The sequence below is a fragment of the Netta rufina genome, assembly GCF_964035555.1.
Source record: "Netta rufina genome assembly, chromosome: 7".
In the NCBI taxonomy this organism is placed as follows: Eukaryota; Metazoa; Chordata; class Aves; order Anseriformes; family Anatidae; genus Netta; species Netta rufina.
The window spans coordinates 21,533,440-21,545,752 of record NC_140130.1 but is presented as its reverse complement, the minus strand read 5'-3'; the positions used below and the strand labels follow the sequence as shown (position 1 = coordinate 21,545,752).

At 33.8% G+C, this 12,313-nt stretch overlaps 1 protein-coding gene across 3 annotated transcripts in view; it reads right to left on the bottom strand.

Annotated features, from left to right (window-relative positions):
• IDE (insulin degrading enzyme) overlaps positions 1-12,313 on the bottom strand; it is a 65,195-nt gene that overhangs the window by 25,792 nt on the left and 27,090 nt on the right. For all 3 annotated transcript variants that reach the window (XM_084290417.1, XM_084290415.1, XM_084290416.1), the window contains exons 11-14: positions 11,620-11,723; positions 5,441-5,543; positions 4,334-4,456; positions 2,124-2,206 (exon numbers count right to left, since the gene is read on the bottom strand). In XM_084290417.1, the coding sequence (XP_084146543.1) occupies positions 2,124-2,206; positions 4,334-4,456; positions 5,441-5,543; positions 11,620-11,723 (413 nt within the window). The remainder of the gene's footprint in view (positions 1-2,123; positions 2,207-4,333; positions 4,457-5,440; positions 5,544-11,619; positions 11,724-12,313) is intronic.

Below are 12,313 nucleotides of genomic sequence, written 5' to 3'. Positions count from 1 at the left end.
AGTAGTTGCTGCTAGAACATCTGGGTCAGGAATTCTTCCAATGATCCATGATGATTATGGCTGCAGGTAGTAAAAATCTGCCTCGTTTTTTTCCTATCCTATTGAAGCAGTCTGCTGTGTGAACTGATTCTTGTGACCTGCTACAGCATAACTGTCATTCTGATCTAGAATAAGTCGAAAACATTTTATGAAAACCAAGTTATTAAGATGGCATTATTCACCAATTCACTTGGCCATAAGAGCCATGGATGTTTTAATCCTGTCTCACTATTAAAATACTATACATGTTAATGACCACCTGCAAGACCAGTTTCAGCAAAATTCACTAAGAATCCTTTTAAAGTATCAAAACCAGACAAATGTGCTTATCCCTTCTCTTGGAAGTAATGTAACCAATATTGTCAAAATATCTTCACATCCATTCATATCTTTTTTTTTTAATTATTAAAAAACAAAACCAAACGGAACAACTTGCACCCTCAACCCTACAAACCAAGCAATCTTTCCACCCGTGACCATTCCTAGGAGGAATGAGGCAAAACATCAAATTTAATAAATAAAATTAGCCAGCAAAGCTGAGGTACTCCTAGCTTTTTTAAATGGTTCATTGAGACCAAAGAACAAATCTAACTGGGAAAAACTGTCACCATATCAGGTGTATGTGCACATACCTATACCCTTGTGTGCTCCACATAACTATTCGTTACTATTTTTTAATCTTTCATAAACTGTATTACAGATTCCTCACACCTCATTTGGAATTAAAAAACAAACAAGCAAACAACTGTTAACAAAGTCAGTCCCCAGGAATAAAATCCCATTTGGTATTCTGGCCGCACAGGGTCCAGTGGTAATCCATTGGGTGAGAACCAAGGCTTCAAAGTTTTGCATTTGTTGTTTTCTGAGTAATAGACAAGAAGGAACCATTTTGACCTTCCCTTTACTGACAAAGTTAAAACAGTTATAACATTTGCCCTGTAGTTGCGAAATGAAAGAGGAAATGCCTACACAACCTATTTTCCCCAACCAGTGGCCAACAGTAGTTCTGACACACTCGGAAAAAACCCTCCATCTAAAGCTCTGCCAAGGTCACCCAGAAAAAAAGTTCAGTGCTTATTCAGAACAAGGACTCAACAGCCCATCTGTGAGCAACTATTCAAGCCCATCTAATAGCAATTTCTAGCAGTATCACTTAAACATTTTATTAGGCCAAAGGAGGAGAGATCCTGAAATTATTATCCATGGTCTGAACTTTTGGGTAGACCTGTGCGGTGTCAAGAGTTGGACTTGATGATCCTTAAGGGTCCCTTCCAACTCAGGATATTCTATGATTCTATTCTATGATTCTATTTCCACCTTCTGAAATCCAGCACAGAAATAACTGAAGACAGCAGTACTTTTTTTTTTTAAATTCTGAAGTTAAATATTATTACTCCAAATAAAGCATCTGGAACATTAAGAAGACACATCATTTTCATGCTAATTTTTAAAAAGTAAATAAATAAATCATCCTATGATTAAAATAATGCAAAATCAGAATTAATGTTACAGCACTCTGTCATGCAACCTGAGGTAAGAATCACACTTTCATTGATAGATAATGCAGAAGGTGCTCATCCAAAAAAAATAGTTACTGGTGTCAAATGAAGTCTTACCATTTTAAACAGAACTGTATACTGGCAAGCATTATGCAAATTAAGCAGAATTTGAATGGAAAAGAATATCAGAATAGTATCTGGTAAAGAAAGATAATTTCAAAACAGTTGTCATTTAGTTATTAATGAAAAAATACACTCCTATTTTAAAAAAGTTGTACTGCAATTTGCAGTAGATATTACTAACAGATGTACTAGATATAGAAAATAAAAGTAAATTAATTTTTAAAACCTTTTTAGATAAACCTTTCCTGTTAATACATAGATGGAGTACCTCCAACTGCTTGCTACTCATCTACTTCATAATTTATATGAGCCTTCCTGCTATTTCATTCTTAGTGCATATTCTACCAAGGACAACTGTTTTAAAGCTGCAATACGTGCAAGGTTTTGTCACAGAAACACAGATTCCCAACAAACAAGAAACTTTCAGAGAGCAATCTCTGTTTTATATTTAACATACCATACCTGAAAAACTCAAAGTTGAGACAAGCTTTTGGCAAAAAAAATTTGTCATCTTGCTTGAACCACAGTTTGCTCATAGCAGTGTCCTGTGTCAAGAAAAGAGATTAAGTCACTTAACTTTTAACTGTGATATATTAAACTATTAAAAAATATATTAATCACTTCAAATCTTAGTTTAAGTGTTGTCCCCTTAAATTCACATTCTCTCTATATAAATTTATATATAATCTATTCTTACTGAGACTCTCTTCTCACCATACAACATCTTAACATAAAGTTAAATAGCTGCAAACTTGTGAATGAGCTTATGATCATAATGGGAACAACTCTACAGCAGGAATGGTCAAAGACAACTAATAAAGTTAGCTTCACAGAATTCCCTGCTATTGTGGACATCAAAAGATGTGTTGCTATAGGGACAGCACTGAGATTACAGCAGCATATAGACACGTTTTAGACTAAGAAAATAATTGTGTATTTAAGGCTTTTGTTAAAAGAAATTCATAGCACGTTGCTTTAAAGCATTAATACTAAAAAATTCATGTTTAGAAAGAGCAGTTAAACTAGTTGGAAATTAATTAAAAGATCCATCACCAAAAGTTCAGAGTAACCTCCCAGCATAGAAAAGGATCTGAGCCTTTATTTTGACATTTTTTTTCTATTAAATTGCTACTACACAGTTTAGAATACATATTGCATCAGAAACACAATGATAATGCACACAGCCAGTTCATAGTGCTTGAAACCTGACCCAGTAGCTGGAAATCTCCAGCCCTAGGACTATACGATAACAATTATGCTCTCAGGCCTAAACCTATACCCTAACTGCTCTCCTTTGTGATGCTTTTTTCCAAGAACACAATGTACCATTAGAACAGAACTGACCTAGTGACATGCTGCCAGTGAAACAAGGCCATCCTTGCTCATATTTAAGTTCCCTTTCTCCACAACACTGGTCCAGTCCACACAATAAGCTCACTTATGTATATAAAATGACCAAAAAAAAAAGTGCTTTTTTTGTACATCTTATCTCTGCTGAACTGGTTCTTGTAATGGTTTGCTACGGGGTCAGTCAAATGCCAGGGCCCACAACAGCAAAACAGCACAGACATACAGCTGGGGAGAACATATGAAAGATGTGGGCAAAATATGTAATAGCTATAATTCATCAAGTACAGAAGATTAAAAACATTTCCCCTCAGAAAATATTTTAAAGGCAAAGGAAAAACTAACAGCAGATACATTTCTAAAGTAATGATGCCATAAAGCAAGGCTTTTGTGTAGATTAGTTGCTACAGAGACACTGAAGGACCATCAAGTTTCTGTAGCAAACCAATTAGCGTTACTTACTAGAGCTGTAGTAGTTGTCCCTGCTGAGGTTTAGTGTTTCAGTGAAGGATGAACCTAAACACATGCTAAAAGTCCTCCTCTTATTAACTCTTGAAGCAGTTAATAAAACTGCTTCAAGTATATGCCTAAAGTGCCTTGTGCACAATAAATACTTTTCCTGAAGGATGTCTTTGCACTAAACTAGACATATTAATCTAGTGTGCAAAAAAGTGTTCCTGAATTAATTTAGTATTCAATCTGAAGCACAATGTCTAATTGCAGAAGACTTATCCTATTTATACTCCAGCTAATAGAGAATATAATGTTCATCTCCTGGAATAGAGATGAACATTATTAGAAAAGACAACTATGTGTAAGTAGTGTGAAGTAATTTTTAAGTACACAGATAATAAGATTTGCTAAAAATACTGAGATCATTAAATGATGCCTCCAGAAGACCGGAAAGTGATGTTTATGTGTTTACACCTTTCTTTCTCTCCATGCAATTGCAAGCTTTCTTTACTCATAGTTTAAAAAAAAAGGCCTTGTCTACACACTTGATTTACTGAATAGTGTTCAAAAACTACAAGACAGGCAGTCACCCTTCTGCTGGATAAACCAGGTTTAATACTATTTATAGAAGCTGTTAACACACTTTCAAAATGTCAAAAGAGTCCAAGTTGTTTGTGGATTCGTTTTCATAGGAACCCAAGTAGTAACAATCCAAAGGTTTGCATGGATGGACTTTCCATTATCTAGCAATACCTGTAAGGCCTATTTTTGTTGTTTATTACGTTCTGGAATATTCTAAGTTCTGTATTTTAAAAACACACTGCTAACTTCCCAGAAAGTTAATCAGCAAACAGAACAGATAGATACCTTACCTTGACAAGGGCAGGGTACTGTGTCGCATCTTTTTCCAATGGCAAAATCTCAAAGTCAGTAGGAATGAACTCATTCTTCATTGGAAGCTTGAATTTCCCATTCAGGTCAGCATTTTGCCATTTCTAGATAAATAGGAAAAACGATGCAAAATAAAATTTCTACTTATATATATTACTATATATACTCATTGTCTTTCTACTGTAATAGAAGATTCAATAATATGTTCCACTATCTTATGTGTAATTGCTAGCAAAGTAACAGGAAAAGAGAGAAATATCTGAGACCAAATTGAAGTAGGCTATTAGGAGGATGAAGTGCTCAGGAGAATGAGGAAAAAAAAAAACAAAATTTTGAAAGCTGACAGTAGAGTGGAAGTGGTTCTGTGCCTCATTTTTTCTGCTAATGAGAACTCTAAGTGAAGGCATTACACTAAATACATCAACAAAGAACATAGGTATGGAAAAGCTAAAGGAAGTGAGGTGATCCTATGCGATGCCTGTCCAAAGCACGTTGGGCAGGTCCAATATAGCTTTAGGGTGTATTTAGCCATCTCTTCCTAAAAGCAGAAGTAGTGAATAATGAGACTCAGTAAGGACTTACCCACCTTCACTGGTGTTGTTTTGATTTTTAGAAACTTATTTAATGTTCTCATTTTATAAGTTGCAAAAATCCATTTCAGAAACACAGATATATATAGCAGTTGTAAAAACATTCCTTTCTTAAATGTTAACGAACCATCCTATTCTTAACAGAAACTCAAAAATATATCAACTTTTTAAAATTTAAAAGTAGCTACTGCATATTATGGAACTTTTATAGAAAAGCTGCATACAGTTTTTAATATAGAGAATAACATTCTCTGTATTAAAACTTTATATAGCTTAAAGCCATTAAAACATGTATGTTCTATGTAATATATGTTCTATGTAATAAATTTGAAATTCAAAGATCCTTGGTTCTCATAATATTAAATGGACTCAATGCATACTTTTGTACTATGTACAGCAAATTTATGTTTTCCCTTCCTCTAAATGTAAAATTAGACTAGAAATTTACCACTGCTTTTCACTTGTAGGTATTGGAATATATTAAATGTTTTAACATGCCTTAATAACTTCATCAGAAATTGCTTCTTGCTTGTACTGTGTTCCATACCAGTCTTCTGTTCGGTCAGTTTTTCCTTCAAAAGACTTGGACACTATTGCAACTCTGAAAACAAAGAGACATAGCAGTTTTGCATGAATATGTTTAAGAAAACAGTGAGCAATTATTTAGAGTGCTATTTCTGTTCCATCATGATAATGCATTTATTTCCCTTGGATAATTACAGAGTACATTTAAATAGCCTGATTTCATGGTTAATCTTAGTGGTTAGTTAAGTATCCATATACTTGCTATCAGCATAATTTAATTTTACCATTTTTTCTGAAGTGTTACAACCTAGAGCTATACACAACTGTTGTATTCAATATACATGTATATTTTATAAGCTTTGTCCTTGTTCCAGAAGACACAAGCAGCAGTACTTGAGATCTTCAGAAAGAACGAATCAACTAATTCAATTTTTCATACCACCTATATCAAAATTCAGAGAAATGGAAATACTGACTATAGAAATTTTATTCCAGACCTAGGGTTTTAGATTACATTATTGCAATTGCACTTTTCCCATTCATAACCTGACTCATGTTTCTTCATCTTGTATCATTCTCATTTCAGATTTACACCTTTTTGTTTATTTATTCATTTTCGAGGATAAAAAAGCAGGAGGATTAATATATTCTATAGTCAATACTAGAGAATTGCACTCTATTAGACACCCAGAGAATCCACCCAAGAGGAGAAATCCAGAATAAAGAAAATTACAAACTTATATTTATTCAGTAGTCTTCATAACAGGTATCAAGCAAATCCCTTGAATTTTTTAACAGCCAACAACATGAAATAGTATTCAATAGAAATAAGGAGCTAGCTTTAAAAATAAATGTAAAGAAGTAAAAAATGAAAACAAAGAATTTATAAGAATTCTAAAACTGTTTAAAAAAGGTAGCAGAATTATCTCCTACGTACATTTAATGATCGCTAGATGCTGGATAGAACAGAAACAAACTTTGTCAAATCTTGTGCAGATGGCTAAAATGCACATTAAAGCATCAAAGTATATACAATGCAAGTGCTCTTTTATAGCACAATATCTTCAGGCTAAGAACATTCTGTTGTATATTTTTCATGTGTACAACAAATAGGGGCAGGAATCAAAACAGGCATATGGATGTGCCTCAAAATATAGTATTTTAGTTTAGAAATACACTGCTGGAGAATACCCTTAGGGTGATTTCTACAATACATTGAAAAGCTTAAATACACAGAATACTAATATTGTGAACATCTAGGTCCTCATACCTCCTTTTTCATCTAATGTATACATGTAAATGACTTAACGATCCAATAACATTGAAGAAAACAGGATTCTGCTGTATTAAGTTCAAGATTCCCCTACTACCAGAATTTTCAAATGACTGTAATTTAACCTGGGCCTTGCATTTCAAACAGCAGGACAACAGTGGGGTAAAAGATCACTAGACATACAGCTAGCAGTAGATGCATTTAAATGAGAAATACATCTAAGAGCCACATGGAATTGCAAAGACATTCTCTAGCAATAAATTCAAAATGGAAGCAGGACTTGTACCAGAGTCTAATTTTGAGACAATATTTTAAATCAGACACACTAAACAGGGTAATCAAACCTCATGTTTCAGGAATGCAGATGATTTCCTCTGAGTAACCACATGATTAGCATGAGCATGTACACACATACAAATACACAATAGCCCATGCCTCTCTGCAAAAGTTACAAAACGTCTAAACCAGAATGAGAATGTTCATCTCTGAGAGATGTATTTCATCTGTCATTGTAAATGGCAGCAGAAATGGTTAACCTTTTTATAATGACTTTGTATAAAATGGTTTCATGTCTGTTCCAATGTTGCATCTATTGTATTGTTTTGTCATTTGTTTGTTTTTACACAAAAGAAACAATATAACACTAAGTAAATATCCAGCAAAGAGCTAAGCACTTCAGTCCTAGAGAATATTTGTTCTTGCAAAACAGCAGACACTAGCTCAGTCAACAGGGTGAAATCTATTACAGAGACTGTTGTTTTCATAAAAATGAGCCATAGGAATATTCTGTGTTTTGCATTTTAACTCAGACAGCTGGTGAGCAAAAACTCTACCGTGTACAGATGAAGTTGCTAAGAGACTGTAGAAAAACAAAGTCTATTAGAATTTCAGAGCAACCTACCAGGTCTTTCTTCCCATCCTAAAACACAAACAACAAAAGAGATAAACTCTTAAACTAAGAGATTATCCTGATAGAATTCCAATAATCATGTGGACTGAGCAGCAAGACAAAGGTGTGCCGTAACACACAAATGTCTTATTCTGCTGCTTGAGCATCAGTACCCTGGAGAAGGGAATGTAGTGACAATATGGGCACCCATATATTTCCTGTAGGAACAGAAGAATTAAACACATAGAATTAAAAAGAAGAATTAAAGAGGTAAGAATTATTCTATTCGCTCAACGTACAGAAAATTGAATTGTGGAAATTAGCTTTGTAAGAACTTCTGTTTCATGGTATCCTCCTGCCTTCCCTATACCCCAAGTTACCACTGGAGTAATTAGTTACATGCTGAGCTCTCTCAAAATAAATGCTTACAACCATATGACACAAATTAAAAGGTATTTCATCTGCCTGCACCTCAACCAAAACCAAGCACCTACAGCAATGAACAGCAGGACAAAATAGGGAAAGGGAAAAAGCAGTACCACACGTTGAAACACAGTGCTGTGCAGTTATTTAAATACATCATGATGCATCTTTAAAGCTCCTGATTATTCTTTTTCACTCCTGCGCTGTACTCTTTGGAACTATGAACATCCACATGGTTTAAGACAGCATTGAAATGCACTGGAAATGCCAAATAGGCATTATGGCCTTCCTATAACATACTTAAACTAAACAAGCACAAACAGAATTCTGAGCCATTCATGAAAAAAAAAATAAGGAAAATATAAATGCAATTTACTTCTATATGTACATTCTTGTACATACAAGTGGTTGTAGTTCTCAGTTACTCAGTTATGTTCAACGTTCCTACAAAAAGCAATGGCTTGTGATGGGAAATACGTGAACAAATTGTGATTTTCAAAATGTTTCATCAAATACAATGCAAGAAAAAAAAGTAAGCATACTGTATTTGTAACATGTTTATCATCAGGGATGAGCATCAACAACTACACTAAATAACTGTTCACTATCTGTTAAATTCAGGCCCTTAGAAATTTTCCATCTAGGATTCTACTAATGCTTCACTTCAGATATAGAAAAGAAAGGAAAAGGATCCATTTAAGATCCAGTAAAAAACATTCTTTAGTTGCTTAATCTAATGAGTCACTAACTTCTTAAATTTTAATAAGAGCATTTATACTGCAGATGATGAGGAAAAAGATGTATTGGAAATAACACAAGAAATATATTTTTCAGCTAAAATTGCGACAAATACCTTATCTTCACAGATGGCTGGCAAAACCCAATGCAGTTGGAACAAGCAAAAATGATGCTTATATCTTAAGGAGGTTTCTCTCTTGGGGAAATTAAGCTAATAAATGCAACAAATAGCATGCGGGGGCAGGAGGAGAATATAAAAATTTCCTGTTATGGCTCAATCAAATAGAAGAGCATATGGATACTTGCTACCATCTGTGAGTATGGATATTTTTCCATACTTCTTAAAAACACAATTTGTTAAGAAAATAACATGGTCAAAAAGTTAAGCTTTTTTTTTTTTTCTCCTTTTTTTAAAGACACTTAACAGTGGTCTCAACTGTGAATACAGCTACCCCAATACAAACGTGCCAAGAAAAGCCCTTGGTGCAGGTGAATTCCAATAAGATTAGGAAAAGCAAATAACAAATAAGTCCATTATAAAAAGCAGTACCTCAAGTCAAGAAAAGCTAAATCACTGCAAGACACAATTTATGCAAGGTGGAAGAAAAAAAAAAATTACTTGTGAACAATTCTAAAACCTGTGAGAAGTTCAAACTTGAGTGGAATTTCTTGGTAACCTTTAAGACAGGTATTTGTGTGTTCTCCCTGTTAATTACTAAAATACATCTTTATATTACAAGTAAGCTTTTGTATCTAATTTTCAAGAACTTAGGCAGTAAACATGAAAATAGGAAAGAGAACCAGGAAAATTTCCTTTAAAGTTTTGCTCATTCCTAATATGATCTCTCCAAACATTCCAGCTTCAGTTCAGTATCCCACACACATTACACGTAGATGCACACCCACATACAAGGATACAGGCCCTTCTTTAAAGGGCATTAATTACTATGGCAACTACTGTCACTGACATAGGCAGCTCCAGTTATTTTATCATTACCAATATACCCCTTGAAACAGCAGGGCTCCATGACATTTGCAAATACAGATCATAATCCAATTTTATCCTTTATCCAATAACTATTTGAAACATACAGATTTTTTGAAAATAAAGTAAAACACGGCATAAACTAAATGAAATCACTGAAGAAATTTTGTCATACAAAAAAATACAGTGAAGATTCATGCCCCAAATTTTAAGTTACTCACACTAAATTCAGAAAGTTGAAATGCTCTAAAAATATCCGAATACTTGCTCACTGTCCTTTTGTATACAACACTGTCCAAAAATATATACAGAATATGTTCAGAAAGAGAGCAAAAAAAAATCAGTATCTTGGAAACATACCTGGCTTCTAAAGCACTCTGACAAACAGATGTTCAAATACACTAAGACTGATATACAGAATCATAATCAACATCTTGTTTCTGTTTCTATACATTTTAGTATCTCTACACAACTTAAATTTAATACTGCAATTTGTTACGATATACACAAAAGCTGTATTAGAACTGCTAAACTGCAAAAAAGAAAATTCAGGCTGTAAAGTGCTAGTTTAATTGTTGACCATGCAACCTTAATTTGCTCTCTGCCTTTCTAGTAATTAGCTTGTATTAAATCATAAACATACATATATACACACATTTAAATATTACACAACAGACAACCAAGAAGCAGTTATTTGATATTGTCTTTTTGTTTTCCTCAATGCATGAGCTGAGTTCTCTTTCCAATAGTCACCTCCTTTTCTAAATGAGCAGAATTACTAAAACGTCATTTCCACAGCATTCAGTGTTACAGTGACTAATTTTATATTTTAAAATACCCCAGAAGACATTATTTTCATAGAAAGCAAGCTGAGGCATAAAGAAACCCACATAAAGTACACATTAATTTTATATGCTTATTTTAAGATATTAAAAAAAAAAAAAAATTCTTTGCATTGTATGGCACCTCATAAATTCATTACACACCTTCCAACTACATGGTAGGTCAGGCAAAGTAATGCATAGAACTGGCCTCTTATTATATAATTCCAGAATATTTCTACTCTTTAGGAACTTAAAGAGAAGTTGTATGGGGAAAAAGGTGAAAATAAGTAAATAAAATAAAATGTACATCTGCAGAAAGTACGGGAAAAAATAGCAAGACTTGGTAAACTAAGTATACCGGGACATTGTGGATGCCTGATCCCTGGAAGTGTTCAAGTCCAGGCTGGATGGAGCTTTGAGCAACTACATCTAGTTGAAGGTACCCCCGCCCATGGCAGGGAGGTAGAACTAGATGATTTTTAAGGTCCCTTCCAACCCAAACCATACTATGATTTTAGCAGCTACAGATGCAGCTATTTCTATCCACTTGAAGCCGATTTTTTTTTAAGCGGGTCTGCTAATCTGCATCAAATCTGGCAGCTTTTCATAGGGAACATATAGACAGCAGATAAAAACTTTCCTCTTAATTTCCAGACTTAGCTCAAAATTATGAGTACTAGAGCATTCCATTAAAAATGCCCCAAGAATTTATGATGAGCTATTGCAGTTGAGCTATTCAAGTACTCATTTTCCTAAAAACAATTTCAGTCTGAGGAAGACATCCCACACAGGAAAGATTGAGAGGGTATTTTTGTATAAACAGGAAAAGTTGCATACACTTAGAATACTTCTTTTCAATGAGGAGCAGAAATAAATCTTATTAATGCAAAACTACTCTCTCTTTTATAGTAACATTTACTTTGGAGCTCCAAGAACCACCTAAGAATTTGTGTTTCCACTAGTTCATCTGCTCTCTTATAATATTTGTGTTAAAATACAAGTTACTGTAGTTCAACTTACCGAATGTTTTCTGGTCTCAATTTATCCAGTACCATCTCTATTAAATCAGGCCTGAATTCTTCAAGCAAATACTCAGCAGCCAATACTTCTTCTATAGGATAATACTAAAAGACAAAGCCCAGACACATGTAGATGAATTAAACAAAAACTAAGCGTGAAAAAAATGGTTTTGCAAAAGAAAAAGCGGAGATTTCTGGTCACTAAATCTGTACTGACTTCATACTTTCAGATTAGAAGTGCATAGATCACTTTAAGTCCCCCTCTCAAAGAGAAACAAGACAGAGTAGCACTCTAATTACGCAGATAATATTGTTTCCTATACCAGGTGCATTTATATGCTGCACATTACTATACTTTTAGTTTGAAATATTGCATGCTTCAATATAAAAAGTCGCTGATCTTTAAATACTGTTCTGAACTGACGTAAAAATAACATGGCAAATGCTGACCCCTGGAGGATATCTTTGAAGGCAGAATACCAAGTGATCATTAGAGTGCATTTGGGAAAAACTAAATGTAACAAAACAAATGAACAAGTTTTTTGTTTTTTTAGGATTCCCTAATAATTCAGTTTTTAAAACACTAAAGTGTCTTTCAATTATTTAAAAGCATAATGCTGATTTACACAATTTTTATTCTAACGTTTTTTGTTTAGGCTTAAAGTGAAAGTCTCTAAGACTTTCTACAAAACGTT